General features: G+C 43.9%; 1 protein-coding gene across 1 annotated transcript in view; it reads left to right on the forward strand.

Moving 5' to 3' along the window:
* The window catches only part of PLS3 (plastin 3), a 77475-nt gene that overhangs the window by 35381 nt on the left and 20668 nt on the right, over nt 1-21426 (forward strand). The window contains 7 exon segments of the mRNA XM_075573131.1: nt 3119-3282; nt 10918-11047; nt 18479-18611; nt 19467-19479; nt 19481-19516; nt 19518-19550; nt 20438-20603. Coding sequence (XP_075429246.1) covers nt 3119-3282; nt 10918-11047; nt 18479-18611; nt 19467-19479; nt 19481-19516; nt 19518-19550; nt 20438-20603 — 675 coding nt within the window.

Genomic DNA, 21426 nt, shown 5'->3' on the forward strand with positions numbered 1-21426 from the left:
TGGCCCAGCAACGTCACTGCCCTGCCTCCAACCACCTCCCCCCCGGCTCCCTTCGCGCACGCTGGCTCGCCTGCAAGTCCATGGAATCGCGCAGATTTCAGCAGGCGAGCCTCAGCGTCAGCGCGGTTCAGAACTCCTCACCCCTCTATGGCCCCAGCCTAACTCTTCTTGGAGTTGGAATTCTGTGTCATTCTTTCCTTTAGGGCAGTTTCTTTTCTTCTTGTCTGAACCACCCAATCAGGTAGGCAAACGTTCTTGAAGGATCATGGTCCTTTAGTGCTGTCATTATTTCTGCCAGGACTCGATGAGCCTGTTCGTTTAAATAGGCCTCCGGTCTCTCCAGTGAATGTAGCTAATAAACGCACAATATTCTTTCCACAGACAGGGCACATGTGTTTGCATTCAGGAAGGCACTTGAATGACCTAATATAACCCCCTTCTTCCAGAGACTACTGAGCTTTAGAACAATATATTTTATGGTAGTATAATATGCTACACTATAAACAAACCGATTTTTTTTTTCTTTTTCCCCTTGTGAAATATAATTGTCAAAAGTGGCACGGTTTTAATTTATATTTCCATAGGTCAATATAAATGGACTAGAAGTGTCTCGCCTAGTTAGAATTGAGCAAAAGCTTACATCATTTTACTTTTAAACTTGCACTCTTTCATTGTCTTTTTTTTTTTTTTTTTTTTAATACCGCTCTGTGGATTAGCGGGCTTTTAACGACCCCCTTTTCCGAAAATTCATCAAAATAATAGTTTGAAGCTCGTCGGCAGATCTGCCGGTCTTTGTGCTAGGAGTGACCGGCAATAGAGTTGTTTGTAATCACCTCCGCAGTGACTTTGGTAATACAAAAATAATAATTATTTTAGCTAAATTATATACATACTGTAGTAGATGAGGTTGAACAAAAAAATTAGTTCCACATTGTTTTGACTAATTCAATCTAACATTTGAAAGTACAGTGAGATAAGCAGTATATATTTATCGAAAACAACCATAAGTATGAACGGAAATCAGACAGAGGATAATATAATTTATACAAGTCTAATTAAATCAGATATACAACCTTAAATAGATTCTTCCATTTTTACCTTTGTTTTTTTAAATCTTTTCTATTAAAGTAATAAATGCATTGAGATCAACGTCTACATTGAGGCATCACTGGAACCATTTAGAGAATACCATTTTTGTCATAATCACCTCCCTGTCCAATCTTTTTCTACCATCTCAATTCCCGTATACTTTAATCCTACTGGGCTTCCGTTGTGATGGCTAAAGAAATGTCTTGGAGTATGTACGGAATATTCCAATGCAAATGTTAACACAATGTTTCAAGACACTGGTGCATAAGGGCTGAATGGTTTTACCTACATATTGGAGGCTCGCAAGGTCACTCCAGCAGGTATACAACCAATTTAGTCTTATAATTTATATGTTGTTTTATTTTATACATCCCTCCCTTTTTGTTTGACACAAGTTCAGACTCTTTTTCATGACTGTATGAGCAAGCTTTCCATCTATAAGATCTGTAAAAACCAACTCATTTATGTAGCCATCTTGGATTCTCTTTTTTTTTTTTAAATGCTCATGGCAATGTTACTTTTAAGATTATTCGCCCTCTTAAAGATAACTGATGGTTTGGTTGTCAGTTATTCTTTAAGGAATTAATCTCTTTTCAAGATGTGCCAGTATTTAGAAATAATCTTTTTAATACTTGAGGCTTTGTTATTATAGTTGGTAATAAACATAATTTAATCACTAAAATCATTAATTTCGTTTGTTATTGGATTAATTATGTCATTTCTATCTAGTGACTCAGTTCTTTTTAGAGCTTCTACTTTTAACACATTGTATTCTCTATCAGTAAATCTTTTATTTTGCATCTCGGTTTGTTCTTTGAAATCTTCTTGACTGCAGTTTCTTTTAATTAGTTTAATTTGCCCACAGGGCACCTTGGGCAAACACTGTGTATGGTGATAGCTGGAATTGAGAATATAATTATTTATATCTACATTTTTAAAGAAAGTTTTACTTTGTTCTTACCGTTTATAAATGTCAATAGATCCAGAAATTCAACCTTTATATTTGTCACAGGTACATGAGACTTTAAGATTGACATTATTTCTATAATATATTAATAAGAATAATTTCAAACTGTCCATATCACCCTTCCATACAAATATCTTAACGATATCTATTATATCTGCCATAAGTCTCCATCGGTAGTAAATTCAACATTTTTACTGCCGTAGCTATAAAGAACCCTTTGCTACTTCTGTTCACTTTTTCTAGTTTCATAAAGCATTTTTTTATGGAGTTGTGCACAAAACTGTACTCCATATGCCAGATTGGTTCTTACTAAGGATTTATACAGTGGCAGAATGATGCAGTGTTACATCATATTCATACCCTGTTTTATGCATGATAATCATATTCGCCTTTGCAGCTACTGCCTGACATTGAGCACTATGGTTAATCCTGCTGTCTACAAACACCCCTAAATCATTCTCTATCAAGTCTTTACCTAATTTTGTTCCATTTGGTTTGTATACAGCATGATAATTTTTGCATCCCGAATGCATAACCTCACATTTATCTGTTTTATCATATCTGCCATTTGCCTGTCCAAGCTTTGTCCATCAAAATCCATCTATACAGAAATGACCCCTCCTCTGATTTTACTACCTTACATAATTTAGCGTCGGCGAAGATTGAGACCTTGCACTCTCTGCCAACCTAAAGGACGAGTTAAAAAAGCAAAGGCGCCAGTACTGAACCTTGAGGTACCCCAATTCTAACTTTAGCCCAATTTGAAAAGGTTTAACATGGTCTTCAGTCACCTCAGGGTCACTGAAGTACCAATGGAACATTCTCAGACACCAAGATTAACACCCATGTCTGCCAGATGGGCCTGAGACGGGGGAAGCCCCATAAAGCCTCTTTCTGCCACTAATTCACTTTGGTCAAACATGGGTTTACAGGTAGTGCGAATATTCACTGACCAACATGATGGTTCTTCAAAGACTTTAAAACCATTTTTAAGACCTTAATAAGAGTCCTTACTCAGCTACGTCATACTCATCATAATCTTTATTTTTTATTCCTTTGCAGATCTCGACAGCAGCGGGTATATTTCAGACTATGAGCTCCACGATCTGTTCAAGGAAGCGAACCTATCCATTCCCGGATACAAAGTGAGGGAGATCATTCAGAAGCTAATGAACGAAGGGGACAAGAACAAGGATGGAAAGATCGGCTTTGAAGAATTTGTTTTTGTAAGTACTGTTGACTTTCCTGACAAGTCAAAGTTTCCTTTTTTCCCAGGGGAGCTCAACTCCAGTCCTCAGGATCCCCCAACAGGTCAGGTTTTAAGGATATCCCATCTTCAGCACACTTGGCTCAGTCGAAGGCTGGATATCCTTAAAACCTGACCTGTTGGGGGGGGGGGGGGGGGGGAACTGGAGTTGGGAACCTCTGGTTTAACCCAAAGTGGTTGTATGAAGACGTAATGGGCAGTCTTAAATCTGTTCTAATGATTTCTGGTTTTATGACAACACAACTTGGACAGTCTAATATATTATCTCATTGCCTTTTAGTTTACCCAGAAAAAACGAATTCTACCCGTCCTCACATGATCCATGTTTTTGCTCCATGTCCTATTTAATTTCTATTTCCTTCCATCTGTAGATGACTCTTTTCACAGATCACATCCATTTTCACTTGGCCAGCCATTTAATTCCTGTCTTGTAACTAATTGTCTAGCTTTCAATATTTAATGTAATAATAATGAACTTTTTTCATAGCCCTTTTCTCACAATGGGACTCGAATCGCGTCACAATTACAGTATAGCGCGCGGTACGCAGCACACATAATTTTTACAGGTGCAGTCTCTGCCCTGTAGAGCTTACAATCTGTGTGTTGGTGTCTGAGGCACAGGGAGATACAGTTTCTTGCCCAAGGTCACAAGGAGCTGGCACCAGGAGATGAACCGGGGTTCCCTAATTCGAACTCTCTCATTGTTTACAGTCCGTGCCTTTATTCACAAGCCACTCCTCCCTAATTTGGCATACTACGTCCAATTATTAATCTGCTGTACTATGTAAAAGTGCCCGTACAAGTTAGTCCTATGATCTGCAGGTGCTGATAAACCGCACACTTAACCCTCTCAGAGCTTCAAGGCCATGAAACATTGCAGACCGCTTTGCAGTCTGATGGGAAGCTGTTTTTGAGAAGTTCTCCACTCGAATGCAAATTAAACTTGGGTTTCCGATTTGAATAAAAAAAATCTGATGTACTCGTAGCATAGCTCATATATATGCATTTCTTATTGAGGTGTAGAATTTAGAATCTTTCAAGCATTTAATTTTTTATTTCAGTTGTTTAAATGTCCTTTTCTCCTTTAGCTTCATCGTTATCTCCTTCCCCCCTCCCCCCCACCACCCAGTTGTTTTGAGTCCTGGGTTACATCGTAAGTTGGACTTGGTTTGTGTTGTGTCAGCACTTGCATGCACAATGCGTATTGTGTAGAAGTTACAACTGCATGTGTTACAACTGCACATTTTTCTCTTAGCTGTATACAGATTTGTCAAGTGCAGTGGGGCTCTCTCAACTCACTGGAGGACCTGTGCCCCCGATTCCCACAGATTTTTTTAAATTTATTTTTTTAGTTCTAGCAACTCATACCCGCCACAAAAAGACGAGGGAGCTCGGGAAAAGCACCTAAACCAAGCTACTGCTTGCACCATAATATGACCCGCTTTTTGTTGAATCCTCTTGCTTTTAGTAGCCTATAAAGACAGCAAGAGTAGAGGGTAAATGTAATGCAGTGAGCTGGTTTCAGTCCCTCAGTGCAATTAAGTTTATAACTGTTTTACTGCATACTCTGTAAATCTAGGAGTCAACAGTAAACATAGGGGATGTATATATCATGTTACACCATCTAATTAGTTACATGGTTTGTGTATGAGTGTAGTAAGGAAATGGGTTTCTTTATATAGTGCCAACAGTGCACGCTGCTCTGTATATAGAACTTAACAGGCACAATGAGTCCCCTGCCCTGTAGAGATTAAAATCTTTATTTTGCCAGAGGCACAGGGGGATGAAGTGACTTTCCCAAGGTCACAGCGGAAACTAGGATTTGACCGGGTTTTAGGTTGGGTGATGTTACCACTGAGCGACTCCAGCTCTTTAAAAATGTTATTTGGTACTTGTATTGATCGTATGTTCTGCTATAAAAAGACTACCTGGCTTTTGTGCAAAGATGATGAATAACCTCTGTAATAGAACTGCTGGATTTTAATGCCCTGCAGCAGACTAGTGTACTCATAATCCTTCCCATCCCAGCGCTGAGGATCAGATCAGTCCTTCATTACACGAGCCTTGGACCTGTGCCACGCAATGTTATCAGAGGTTTGTGGTGGTCATGCTAATGTATCCCACCTACCGTTGACAATTAAGTGACGTTGGTCTTTTGCTGAGGTGGTTATCCAGCGCTTTGCTGGGCTTTCAGACTGCTGTGGAATATTCCACGAACGGAGAGGCTTTTGTTAGTGGTTGAGCTTGCAATGAAAACAAAGGCACAATGTTATGCATTTCGTGGCTGGTCCCTCCAGGCACTGAAAGGTTAATCTAGTATATTTTTTAAATACCCTTTTTTTTATTTTTGTAGTTTATTGCAAATCATTTAATTTACATCTCGTGCATGGAGTAAGCTTTTCTTACAACCTTTTACACGTATAGAAGAACTCCACCCACCCCCTTACAATGGCTTTATACAAAGATTATAGCTGTGGGAGCACGTACTGTAGAAAGTCGCTATTTTAACCTTGGCGATCCTTGTTCAGACTCTTCGGTGCTTTGTATTTTATGTAGATGGTGATTTAAATGCGCACGTTCTCAGCATTAAACTGTGTGGGTTTATGTCCATATCGTTAAAGTTCTTTCAGACATGATTTGGTGTCTTATTGCACCAGAGTCCCATAGTCCAGGTGCCATATTGACTGGTAAATGGTGCACAATTATGCGATGTCTCCTCGGTTACACACCCGGGAAGTTTTATTACTTTTACAGCAGAGAACCTAGAAAGTAATAAAGAAGAAAAGTTTGATGTGAAAATGAAACTCAATTGAGCTTTTATAGTGTTTTACGGAGGTATCCATCAAGCAATGTACTATAGCATAGTGGTATAGTCCTGTGGGATGATTTCATTGTATGGAGAGCAAAGAAGGGTGGGTCGCTGTGTGGGTCCTATCGTCCATGTAGTAACAAAGGGGGGAGAGGGAGTAGGGGGTGTGATACCTTTTTATTGAAGAAACAAGTAGTTATGTTAAAGCTGCAGTTCAGTCAATATCCTGCATGTGTGTTTTTTTAATAAATCGGTTCTGTAGTAAGAAAAAATACTTTTAGCATTTTCTGTTTTAAAAAAAACAACTTTGAGAGACCAATTTTCTTGTATTCTATTTTAACAAGCATTTGCTAAGGCACTGCCCCTTCATGTCCTGTCACAAGCCCTGGCACACCCCTTTGTCAGCCCTGCCCTCCCTCTAGCACATGTCAGTGCAGGAGTGCTCATGAATATTCATGAGCTTCCACTGAGTGACAGAAGCAGAAGAAAAACATATGCCATATCTAAAGATCTTGCCAAATTTTGCCGATCAATACATGGAGAACGAATTGACTGGCAGCTATACAGTTCTTTAGGTAATTAGAGATTGCACACATGAAACTATTGAAGTAAAAAAATTAATTAAAAAAAAAGAAGGCTGAACTGCAGTTTTAAAAGCTTTCAAAATGTTGGGGTCATTCATTGGGTAACCCTGACCCTGAGCGGTTTGAAAGCTTGTAACATATCAACTACTTGTTGCTCCTATAAAATGTATAATACCCCCTACTCTCTCTCCCTCTGTTACTACATGGTATGGAGAGGTGTTTTCCGGTGGAAGAGGCTCCGATGCACCATTCTGTTCTAATACATCGGGCTCCTTCTCTAAAAGAAAGCTGGTCTTGGTAGCAGGTTAGACGAGTTTCCTATTAGATGGGTCTCTGAGACTGTTCCATTTTATGTTCAGCAAGGACAATGGCGCATTAAATATCACTCTGGGTCCATTTAAAGCCGGGAAATACTCTCCAATTTGCCCTTGGCTGTTAATACATCCAGATGTGAATGCAGACGCTGCATTAGGATTGAACAAGCCTGGTCACTGGTTCGTTCATTCAGAGATATTTTTAGGCTTGGAGTCATTGTGTGCTCTGTTTCTGGTGAGTTTATCATGCATTGCAGGGTTAATCTCCACTGCTTACTGGTAATGTGTTTTACTCCGGTATGTGGTCCTGCACCCTATGTTGAAATGATATGCTTGTGCGTTACACACCCACATGCGTTTGTTTCTATGCATGACCTCTTGTTGACATTTCCACTCGCTTTGGAAAACCGTATTGCATGTACACGGCAATTCACAATTTTGTCACGTAAATGGTTTCCTATTGTCTGCTGGAATTGCGCACTTTACACGGTGTTCTTTCTCTGTACACATGCAATCTGTTGTGTGTCTTTGCACTACATTGTACACCTCCCATGTAGCTCTATTCATGTGCTGTGATTTAGTCAATCGGAGTGCATCTATAATGTTTACAAAGTCACAAACAAAATATACAGCTCACTAAAGTGATTATGTAGATGTAATAATGGGTGTGCTCTTAAACGCCTAGTGGGACGTTGGGTGCAGCTGATGAGCTGAAATTAACAAAAATTAGAGGATGGAAGCATATTAGTGCCTCAACTCTCCAACTAGTAGCTCATTTGTCAAAAGCACTCCTGGGCGGTTAAAACTTAACATTTAATAGATATCTAATTAAAATAAAATCTACACACATAATAATAGTTATAAACACACGATGTAATTAAAAAGGAAAGGTGATGGGGAGGCAGGGTTGGGCTCAGGGTGTGTAGCACAGATGAAAATTGCCTCAAATTAATCAAGGCACAGAGAGGCTAAATAAACACAAGTCACCTATTTTTATAGGACATAGAATCTCATGATTGCCACCAATGATAAAGCTTCAGTAACAGTTGTAGACATGCATATGTTGTGCGGCATTTAGCGTAGCATACCGATCAAGGCGATAAAAGGGAAGAGCAGTGTAAAAAGCGCTAATGCAGTGACTATGAAAAGTGACAATATTATATACAATAAGCTTTACATTTAAAGTGAGGGCTGCCTAGGTAAAAGGTTAACACAAACCAGTGCAAATGTACAAAAGAAAAAGGGGGGAACCGGCGCCTCTAAAATATAAAATCTGACCAAATATAAAGTCCAACAAAGAGGAGGAGGAGTCCTGGGGGGAATCTTCAATGGAGCACATGTATGTGGGCTGGAGCCACTAATAAGGCTGTATCATCCGGTATAGGTAAAATTGAAAACCTACTTACAGCAATGCTGAAAAGTAAAGCCTGTAGAGCAACTTGTCTTTGAATTCAGACCAAAGCCTCTGCAAAGGTGGAAACTGCAGCCTTCAGGGATCCAAACCGCCGGAACAGCCGCTGCTAAGCCACACACAGATCCTGGAGTGAGTGGGATGTGTCGCAGAGGGGGAACCGGAGCTGCACGCTGTGGAGGGATCGCCTGGCGCCCAGCTCACAGACCACCAGGTCGCGCGATGCAGGGGGAATTCCCAAGAAGGCAGGAAAGCTCAAAAGAGCTGAGGCAAAGTCTGAGGGGACAGTGCGCACACGGGGAGGGGATGATACAATGCTCAGCCAGATAAAACCCACCCTATGCGTTTCGTGACGAAGTGACTGACGAAGGCTGCAGTTTCCATCTTTGCAGAGGCTTTGGTCTGAATCCAAAGACAAGTTGCTCTACGGGCTTTACTTTTCAGCATTGCTGCAAGTAGGTTTTCAATTTTACCTATACCGCAGGATACAGCGTTATTAGTGGCTCCAGCCCACATACATGTGCTCCATTGAAGATTCCCCCCAGGACTCCTCCTCATCTTTGTCGGACTTTATATTTGGTCAGATTTTATATTTTAGAGGCGCCGGTTCCCCCCTTTTTCTTTTATACCGATCAAGGCGTTCGGCGTGGTGACGTCACGAGGGAGGACTGATGGGAGTCTGGTATCATTGTTACATTGTGTCTCTGGTTTGATTGCCACAGATTTATTCCTTTCACCTTTCCTTTTTAATTACATTGTGTGTTTATAACCATTATTATGTGTGTAGATTTTATTTTAGTTAGATATCTATTAAATGTTAAATTTTAATCTATAATGTTTAGATTTAGGAGTCCCGTGCGTAAAGTTTCAAGGTGGTCTCTGTTAGTTATGGTCTACTACAGGGGGGGCTCAACTCCAGTCCTCAAGTCCCCCCCCCCCCCAGCAGATCAGGTTTTCAGGATATCCCTGCTGCTGCAAAGGTGGCTCAATCAGTCCCTGCTTCAGCACAGGTGGCTCAATCAGGGGATCAGTTTTCAACTGAGCCTCTAATTGAGCCACCTATAGCTGAAGCAGTGATATCCTGAAAACCTGACCAGTTGGGGGGGGGGGGGGGGAGGGGGGGAAGAGAGGAGGTGGGGGGCTTCAGGGCTGGAGTGGAGCACCCCATGTCTAATAGAAGATCAACAAAAGAAAAGTTAGATTATTGCAAATGGACGGACACACACACACACACACACACACACACACACACACACACACACACACACACACACACACACACACACACACACACACACACACACACACACACACACACTATGTACAGTATTTTTTAATATTACTCAATCTCGGCAGATAATAACAATGTCCTGTAAAATACGAGTTTGTTGCGTTCGGGTGAACATAAATACGTGTTGCTTTGGCCATAAGCGAAGGAACCACGGCGCAGGAGGATGGCACTCTGCCCTACATGTGAGAAACCTCGCGTGTAAAACTGGTGCATTTACTTTCACTGGAACACTGATCCGTGTTTAATGGCCCAAGGCATCAAGCTGCACCTCTGCACGTAGGGGAAAAAGGGAATGTACCACTATTCTACGTACTCTGCCCCAACACACGCCGTTCCCAGTCTCGTTACTGGGAGCTTGTGAAAACCCTCCCGGCTTTCCCATTACATGGGTGTTTAGCAGCACAGATATAACGACAATATAGAATTACTGGTGATGTGATATCAGGAAGAATGGTTTCTCCCTTTTCTGCCAAAGGCTCCTGGAAGGCCCTTCTGTACAGTGTACTGTTACTGGCCCTTCCTGGCCGTGAGCCCTCTACAGGGTACTGTGTTACTGGCCCTTCCTGGCAGTGAGCAGGGTGAAAACAGAGAGCAATAGTAAAAAGTTTATTTTGTAACAGTAACAAATGTTTAAGTAATGTAAATATAGCAAATAAAATTGCCACGTGTGAGCACATTCATATGTCTGACTGGTACACAACCCTGCCTTTCCCCATGATCTCTTAGCATACAATCCTTCCACTGCAGCCAGGGATTCTGGGAAATGACATGCAAATGAGCGCACAGTTTCACCTTTTGCTTCTTAGCCATTTTAACATGGACCCCTATAAGTTTATGCCTGCCGTATTACACAGCTTTTTTCAGCACAGCCTGGCTTAAAGAAGTGCAGAGCCAGTAAGCCTACTCACAGACAGCCATCCAACCTTTTTGGGTCTCATCAGTGGGATATTGGTTTCTGGCTGTGCAACGTGAAGCTGATAGTGGGTTTAGCCAGACATGCACAATAAATTTATGAGTAAAAAAAGTGACTATATGTAAATATATAATCCATAGCGTTGTGCACCAAACAAGATTTTAAGACTGCAGAGGGGAAGCTGATGCACAAGTTGCCTTTTAAATATTTACTGTTCAGTCACTACAAAATGTGGGGTGATTTAATTGGTTTCATCTCCCCCTTCTATGCAGATTGTACAAGAGCAGAAAAGCAGCGACATTGCCAAGACCTTCAGAAAAGCCATCAATCGCAAAGAGGGGATATGTGCCCTCGGGGGCACGTCGGAGCTGTCCAGCGAAGGCACCCAGCATTCCTACTCAGGTGCGGTCACTCTGCGGGTCCCGGCCTCCCCATGAACTGCGCCCAATTTGAACTCTTATTGCATTTCCTCAAATTTATAGGGTCGAGCTAGATCGGTTCCCAAGATTTTGGTTAAAGAAAATGTTTGTGTTTGTGTGCTCATATTCAAAGAGATCCAGCACTCTTGGGACTTTGATTAAAGAGATATATATATTTAATGTGGTTGTCGGCGTTTCGGTTCCCGTTGGGATCTTTTGTCAAGATGGGGAACCGACACACCCATCACCACATTAAGAAATATTTAATGAAAGTCCCAAGAGCGCTGGAGCTCTTTTTCAATTGATGCATATACTCCCACATAAACACTCCCCTTAAACCTTTCTCACTGACTGCCCCACACCTCTGGAATGCCCTTCCTCTCAATATCCGACAAGCACACCCTCTATCAACCTTTAAGACCCAACTGAAAACACACCTGCTTAAGGAAGCATGAGTAGCTCTATGAGTGACAGTTTTACACCGCATACATAAGCCTTGACCCCTTGCAGACCCACTTACCAGAACGCCCTCCTACTGTCTCTGTACGACCTTCCTACCTATAAATTAGATTGTAAGCTCTTTGGAGCAGGGACTCCTTTTCCTAAATGTTTGTTTTATGTCTGAAGCACTTTTCCCCTTTGTGTTATTTATATTGTTTATCTCTATGATGTATATTACTGCTGTGAAGCGCTATGTACATTAATGGCGCTATATAAATATACATACAAACATACATACATACATACATACATACATACATAGCCCCTGGGTTGGTAATTACATAGATCTATTCTCTATCTATATATCTGTATCCGGGGTGTGATTAGCTCTCTTGCACATCTACCAAAGTGAATGAAATAAATATGCAATAAATACAAATTCCCATTAAAAAACACATAACACTTCTATTAAAGGGCAGAGAGAAGATGATGAATGCTAACGCCACTGCATACAAGGACGAAAAAGCCACATACTCTTAACAATATACATATTTAAAACATCATAAATCCTCAGAACTTTGCAACTGCGGGTTTATACATTTGTGCACAGTAGACAAAGTTTGTGCACCTGTTTTTATTTGATGATGTGAACTGATATGTTAAGTTATAGGGCTGGACTTGCCAAGTGCTTCTGTCTGGCATGTACTGCATGGGGAAGAAAGTTACAGAACAGTGAGGGTTCGGGGGACAGAAACTCTTCTATGGTTCAAAGAATGTTTTAAGAAAAAGCTTTACATATTTTGCATGTATATCTTTAATTAACTAGCACCCACAGCTGGTGTACCCTGTAGCTCTTTACAGAAGAGACATTACAGGGAATTATAATACAATAAGTGCAACAACCCATGCCAGACAACAGGGAAGGAAATGACTGTGTGTGCTCTTCTGCTTTTTAAACCTACCTTCTGTGTGGCTATTTAGAATATCTTTCTATACGACTGCGTAATAGTCTTTAATTTTTTTTTCCACGGTCTGATTTTCAGGGAAAGGTTGATTCCAAATCAGAACGGAGAACCGTAGTTATTAAATTTTGCTTTAGAAATGCAAACTTTTTTTTTACATTTATATTTTGCTGCAAAAAAAGTTAGTCTTCTTTTTAAAATTGCCGTTTCGTATACTTATCTTTAAAAAAAAAAAAAAAATGTTTCTTAATGTAGCCATCTTTTGTGCTTTTTAATGTGATATTTCCTTCTATCCACCTCCAACATCATATTTGTGTATGAAATTAGTATGGCGGCCCTTTTTCCCAATAGAAGGCCGAGGGATGACGTGGGAGAGGATAGGAAAAGTACAATGTGCAAAAGCAACGTGGTTTATACAGTCATAAGGGAACTGATCTATTAGTTAATTATATATCACGTGATACAGTGAGAAATCCAATTCCCAATAATATGAGAGCCTCTCTCCCTACTTCCTGCTGCCGGCCACAAGTCTCCCCGCACAAAGTCCAATTTTTTCTCTAAAACGTAGTTAGTCGAATGAGTTCTTTATACCAATGTCAAAAAAAGTGTTGGCCAAATAATTTATAGGGACATGCACTTATATCTGAAATGAACTGTGAGACATGTGCCCCATGCAGCTCTTGATGGGTTAATGGTGAAAATGTAAGACTATCTTTTTTTTTCCTTTTAATCCAAGATGTTTTACATTCTCTTATATAGAGCTTCGTGCTTAATCCAAGTCAGATGAGCACGCACACGGAGGGGGAAATATAGTTAAAAAAAGAGAAGAAAAATGTGCAATGTAAAAACAATGTTTAATATATTTAAATTGAGAGAACTGAAATCTCACTCGTAGAAAAACGTCTTCATGGTTTTCGTGTTCTCACACCCCACACACCTTGGGTTTTGGGTTTCTTCCACTCGAACAAATGTTATCACCAGTAAAGCAAACATTGGTCCTAGTTTCTTTGGAATGCATCAATCTTTTTCCTAACCAGCCCTCTGAATAAGGAAACGCCGGTCTGCAAGGTGCTTGGTTTTGTCCACCTCTAGCCCACCCTTCCCCTGTTTGAGATAAGAGAAGAGTGGGGAAAAGGGGGGCGTTGCTTGTGCAAACTCCTGTTTAGCACACACTGATAACACACAGAAGGAAGCAGCCAGCGTAACTAAAACCCCTCCCAAGTCTTGGCTTGTTAACATCGTGATCCAACTTTAAATCTTATACTATATTAGTGAAAGCACTGTATGCCTGCCTGCATGCATGCCAGCCTGCCTGCCTGCTGGATGTCCGGTGTCCCTAGGGGAAATCTCATTGGTCCCTTGGGCCGCCCCCGCACACCTCTCATTGGCCTGAGGCGGAGTGACGGCCCAAAGGACACACAGGGACACACACACACAGGGACACACACACACACAGGGACACAAACACACACACAGGGACACACACAGACACACACACAGGGACACACACACACACACTCACACACACACACACACACACAGGGACACACACACACACACACACAGTAGGGGGGGGTGTACATTAGCAGCATGTATAACCCGGGGGGGGGGGGGGCTCACATACCCGCCGGAGCCTCCGCCTCTTCCTCCCCGAAATCAGCCTCCAAACCCGCGCGCACCTCCTCCTCTCCCCGTGTCTCCCGCGCTTTCAACCCCCCCCATCCCCCCCCCGGCGCCGCTACAGTCAGCGGAGGAGCGAGTGCCCGGGACACAGCGGGGGAGCGGCAACAACAAGCTGCCTCCCGCCTCAGTTCCACGTGGGAGCGGCCGGACGGGTGAGTGAGCGGCCTTCACCCACCCCTCACCCCCCTTCAAATCACCTCCCCTCCACCCCCCCCCCCCCCCCGGCGCCGCTACAGTCAGCGGAGGAGCGAGTGCCCGGGACACAGCGGGGGAGCGGCCACAACAAGCTGCCTCCCGCCTCAGATACACGTGGGAGCGGCCGGACGGGTGAGGGAGCTGCCGGACGGGTGAGTGAGCGGCCGGACGGGTGAGGGAGCGGCCTTCACCTCCCCTCACCCCCCTTCACCTCCCCTCACCCCCCTTCACCTCCCCTCACCCCCCTTCACCTCACCTCCCCTCACCCACCCCTCACCTCCCCTCACTCCACTTCCCTTCCCTTCCACCTCCCTCCACCCCCCCTTCACCTCCCCTCCACCCCCCCTTCACCTCCCCTCCACCCCCCTTCACCTCCCCTTCACCCCCCCCCACCTCCCCTTCACCCCCCCCACCTCCCCTTCACCCCCCCCACCCCCCCCCACCTCCCCTTCACCTCCCCTCACCTCCCCTTCACCTCCCCTCCACCCCCCCTTCACCTCCCCTCCACCCTCCCCTTCACCTCCCCTCCACCCCCCCCCTCACCTCCCCTCCACCCCCCCCCCTTCACCTCCCCTCCACCCCCCCCTTCACCTCCACCCCTCCCCTCCACCCCCCCCTTCACCTCCCCTCCACCCCCACCCTTCACCTCCCCTCCACCCCCCCCTTCACCTCCCCTCCACCCCCACCTTCACCCCCCCTTCACCTTCCCTTCACTCCCCCCTTACAACCTCCCACCACCTCCTCACCACCTCCACCCCCCTTCCCACCTCCCCCACCCCCCTTCCCAACTCCCCACCACCATCCCCCCACCCCCCCCCCTTCCCACCACCTCCCCCCCACCCCCTCCCCTTCCCACCACCTCCCCCCCACCTCCCCTTCCCCCCCACCTCCCCTTCCCCCCCACCCCCCTCCTTCCCACCACCTCCCCCCCACCCCCCCCCCCCTTCCCACCACCTCCCCCCCCCCCCCTTCCCTGAGGCGGAGTCACGGGCCAAAGGACACACAGGGACACAGACACACACACACACACACGTAGACACACACACACACACACACAGACGTAGACACACACACACGTATACACACACACACACGTATACACACACACGTATACACACACACGTATACACAAACACACACACGTAGACACAAACACACACACGTATACACAAACACACACACGTAGACACACACACACACGTAGACACACACGTAGACACACACGTAGACACACACGTACACACACACGTACGTACACACACGCACGTAGACACACACGCACGTAGACACACACGCACGTAGACACACACGCACGTAGACACACACACACACGTACACGTAGACACACACACACGTACACGTAGACACACACACATGTACACGTAGACACACACACACATGTACACGTAGACACGTACACACACACACACACACATGTACACGTAGACACGTACACACACACACATGTACACGTATACTCACACACATGTACACGTACACACACACATGGAGACATACACACACACACATGGAGACATACACACACACACATGGAGACATACACACACACACATGGAGACATACACACACACACATGGAGACATACACACACACGTATACACTCACACACGTATACACACAGGTATACATACACATAATGTATACACACACACACGTATACACACACATGTATACACACACACACATGTATACACACACACATGTATACACACACACATGTATACACACACACATGTATACACACACATGTATACACACACACACATGTATACACACACACACACACACATGTATACACACACACACATGTGTATACACACACACGTGTATACACACATGTGTATACACACATACACATGTGTACACACACACGTGTACACACACACATGTGTATACACACACACATATACATACACACACACGTATACACAAACACACACACGTAGACACAAACACACACACGTATACACAAACACACACACTTAGACACACACACACATACACACACACGTAGACACACACGTACACACACACACACACACACACACGTACACACACACACGTAGACACACACACGTACACGTAGACACACACACATGTACACGTAGACACACACACACACATGTACACGTACACACACACACACATGTACACGTAGACACGTACACACACACACATGTACACGTATACTCACACACATGTACACGTACACACACACATGGAGACATACACACACACACATGGAGACATACACACACACACATGTACACACACACACACACGTATACACTCACACACGTATACACACAGGTATACATACACATAATGTATACACACACACACATGTATACACACACATGTATACACACACATGTATACACACACACACATGTATACACACACACATGTGTATACACACACATGTGTATACACACACACGTGTATACACACACACACATGTGTATACACACACACGTGTATACACACACACGTGTATACACACACATGTGTACACACACATGTGTATACACACACATGTATACACACACACACACATGTATAAACACACACACACATGTATACACACACACACGTATACACACACACACACACACGTATACACACACACACACACATGTGTATACACACAAACATGTATACACACACACAAACATGTATACACGTGTATACACACATGTGTATACACACACACACGTATACACACACACAATATATACATACACACACGTGTATACACACACACACGTGTATACACACACACGTGTATACACACACACGTGTATACACACACACACACACGTGTATACACACACGTGTATATACACACACATGTGTATACACACACATACGTGTATACACACACACGTGTATACACACACACGTGTATACACATACACACACACGTGTATACACACACACGTACACATACACACACACACACATGTATACACACACACACACATACAATGTATACACACAAACATGTATACACACACACACCCCAGCACCACCACATCAGCACACCGGTATCCCATGCCCCCCCAGCACACTGGCATTCTCGGCTCCCCACCATTCCCAGCCCCCATCAACACCATCAGCACCCACACATCGCCACCTTTGCACCTCCCCCATCGGCACACCCACATCCGCACCCCCACATCAGCACCAAACCCTCCCAAATCAGCACACCGATACAATCACCATCAGTACAGCCACAGCAGCAGTACCACCGCACATGGGCCGCGTGGACCACTCCCCACCCAAATGCCACCCCCACACCACAAACATCCCGGGCAACGCCGGGGCTCTCAGCTAGTTTAATATATTTAAAAGGGCATACGCTGTCATATTTGGGTAGAAAATGTAAGTCACCTAGATTGAACTCCTTAAATATGTCACTGCCGTAGTGTCCTCTTGCCTTGGGTTATTTGTAAAAGGTATGCAATATTGCTCCCACAGTAATCTCGTTTTATGAATCAAACCCGTGGTGGACACGTTTTAGGTGTTGGGAGATGGTTGTTAGTTGTCATTGCTCCCGGTCAGTATTTGAATCCGGCCTCTCTTATGCACCGATTTACGCCGAAAGAGACGGGTGTAATAACCGTTTTACAATTATTTTGACTAGCGTTATTAAAGAGTTTAACTCCTTCAGTACTTTATCTGGTCTGTCGCTTAACAATCGTCCAGCTGGGTCTCTCCTCTGACCCATCTCCAGGACAGTGTTCAACTTAGAAATGTTTTTAGATAAATAGCAAATAAAAAATGCCACGTGGCACACTCACACGTCTCCGACAGCTCTGCACCCCGGCCTTCCCCATTATCTCTTGGCATACAGTGCTTCCACTGCAGGCAGGGATTCTGGGAAAATGACATGCAAATGAGCACTCAGTGTGGCACATTTTGCTTCTTGTCCATTTTTACTTGGACCCCTACAAACTTCGAATGTACAGCATTGGTTTATTGTTTGACGAGCAAAACGATACACTGTCACTGACTTCCTGTTTTTGTTTTTTTGTGTGTGAGCGCCAATCTTGGTGATTATTGATCAGTAATAGGAGACCAATAAAATTATGGTTTCTTTTTGCTTTTAGAGGAAGAAAAGTATGCCTTTGTAAACTGGATAAATAAAGCCTTGGAGAATGACCCAGACTGCAAGCATGTCATCCCAATGAACCCAAACACAAATGACTTATTCAAAGCTGTTGGCGATGGCATTGTGCTTTGGTGAGTAGCTTCGAGACAAAATATGAATTGGGGCTGAATTATATGATCCATCAATATACAGCTCAACCCCCTTATAACGCTGTGCTTGGGGTCCAAAGAATCGCATTGCGCTATAAGCGGATCGCATTAAAAATAATGTGCAATTGTATGCATTGTATAATAAAGTATTTAAGATACCAATAATCGTGTTGTAAAGTATTCATAAATACGAAAAATTGGGAGCCACGCTTGTATCGCGTTATAAGCGGATTCGCGTTGTAATGGATCGCGTTATAACGGGGTTGAGCTGTACTGTGAAACCTCCTTTTCCCAGTGCCTGAGGGATATTTTATTCTCACTTGGACAGAGCTGAACACTTGTCCAGCACTGGGAAGTTGCTCCACAGCGCAATGAAAGGAATTCTGGCACTTTGGTTCAATATAGCAATCCGGGACGCGCGCTCTGCCACGCACTGCGCGCTCTGCCCCATGACAAGCGCACTGCTGCATGATGGGGCGCACTGCCATGCTCTGCCGGATGACGGGGCACTCTGCGGACACTACCGTTCACGCGCTCTGCCGGGCGACAGGCGCTCTGCCGGACCCCGCGCTTCTTGTTATATATGTAACCTTGTCATACTAATTACATCTCTATAAAGTATCCTGTCCTTTTGTGTTCCTTTTATTTCCTTCTAGCTCAGGTTCTAAAAACGATCCCACATTTTTGTGAGTGGGGGGAATGCTTTGTACCTGTATTTATTTTATTAACGCACGGAGCAGCATTAAAAAGCAGCGCTGCATACATGTATTTTATTTTTGTAAAAAGCGTAACGCATGTCCAACTTATCATTTTTTTTTTTTTTTTATTCCTTGACAGCAAAATGATCAACCTTGTCTGTTGCGGACACAATTGACGAAAGAGCAATTGAACAAAAAAAAACTGACCCCTTTCACCATTCAGGTAAAGCAGCTGTAAACTTGGGTAGGAAGTTACCTGCCAGTGCATATTATTTGAAGGGGATTTGGGATTGGGATTGAAGTGCAGGAAGCGTGGATTGGATTCCAGCCTCAATCACATGCAGTCACCTTAGGGAAAAATCACTTTCTCTCTGTCTTTTCACCTATCGTTTGGGAATAGCATAAATCAGAGGTGGCCAACTCCAGTCCTCAAAGGCCACCAACAGGTCAGGTTGTCAGGATATTCCCTGCTTCAGCACAGATGGCTCAGTTATTGACAGAGCTACTGTTAAGCCACCTTTTGCCGAAGCAGGGATATCCTTAAAACCTGACCTGTTGGTGGCCTTTGAGGACTGGAGTTTGCAACTCCTGGTTATACTGTGTGCTTTTACCCTTCTGGTTTATACAGCAACCTCCAAAAAGGACAGGGACAAAGACAGGGACCGGGACAGGCCTTTAGGTGTTCTGCAAAATTCCATCCCAGATGTAGTTGAAAACTTTAGGTACTTATGGTATACATTTGAAAAAGTGAATTGGATATATAATAGGTCCCAATAACTATAATAATGTTGCAACCAAATTATAATCTGTTATTTTTTTACACACCTGATTACTAATCAATGAAAGTAACCGATGTCCTTAAATAGTGATGCTTCCATTTCTTTTAAAAAAAGGCTTCAAATAATACACCTCCAGTTTTGATTGTACAATATTATAGATCACACACACGTTACCAAATCGGGACAGTGACTAAAGACCGAAGCTGTGTTTAATGTTTTCATTGTCTGAGGGCGAAAACGCCGCACGTTATATTCATTGTCACAATTAGTTATGCGAGTTGGTTGTAATCCGGTTGTCGTGAATATTTGCTGTTACCCTTGTTAATTGCAGGAAAACTTGAACTTGGCATTGAACTCTGCCTCTGCCATCGGGTGTCACGTGGTGAACATTGGCGCAGAAGACCTGAAGGCAGGGAAGACTCACCTGGTGCTGGGACTTCTCTGGCAGATTATTAAGATCGGCTTGTTTGCAGACATTGAGCTCAGCCGGAATGAAGGTAACACATCTTTTATTCATTTGCTCAAGATTGGTGTCCAAGCTAAGGTTGGGGTTTTAATATCAAGTGCAAATAAAGTCCTTAAGCAGGGGTTCTCAACTCCAGTCTTCAATACCCCCCCCCCACTTCCCCCAAAATGTCAAGTTTTAAGGATATCCCTGCTTCAGCACAGGTGGCTCAATCATTGGCTCAGTCCAAGACTTAGCCACTGATTGAGCCACCTGTGGTGAAGCAGGGACTTATTGAGCCACCTGTGCTGAAGCAGGGATATGCTGAAAACCTGACCTGTTGTGGCGGGTCTTGAGAACCCCTGCCTTTAAAGGACAATGAAATCCATATTTTTGTAATTGAAAAGTACGATAATGAAAAACGAAATTTTAAGAAGTGTGCTTTAAAATAAATGCTCTTCTAAAGAAAAATAGTGTTCTAATACAAAATAATAGTAAATATGAAAACAGGATCAGAAAATGAACAGGATCAGAAATGTGATATCTCTCGCACTGTGTAGGGAGCCCCTGGGCAGGAGAGCAGACTAGATGTGTGTTATTAGAGATTGTAACTAAGGCTGGGGCATGGCGCCTTCGCCCGTGCGGGGGCTGGTCAGTGAGCAGTCGCTTACCTGGCTGTGGGGGGCGTGCCGAGGGGCGTCACAGAGCTGGTTCGCCCTCATTGGGCGAACCGCTCACGTGACCGGCCTGTCGCGCCAAGAAATCAGTTTGAACTGATTTCTTGCGCAACGCGCGCCCCCCTCCCACACGTGCCGCATGCCGTATGGACGCGATCACTGTCTTAAGGCAGTCTGATCGCTCGCGTCCGCACGGTC

This window comes from Ascaphus truei, chromosome 16 (genome assembly GCF_040206685.1).
Source record: "Ascaphus truei isolate aAscTru1 chromosome 16, aAscTru1.hap1, whole genome shotgun sequence".
Taxonomy (NCBI): Eukaryota; Metazoa; Chordata; class Amphibia; order Anura; family Ascaphidae; genus Ascaphus; species Ascaphus truei.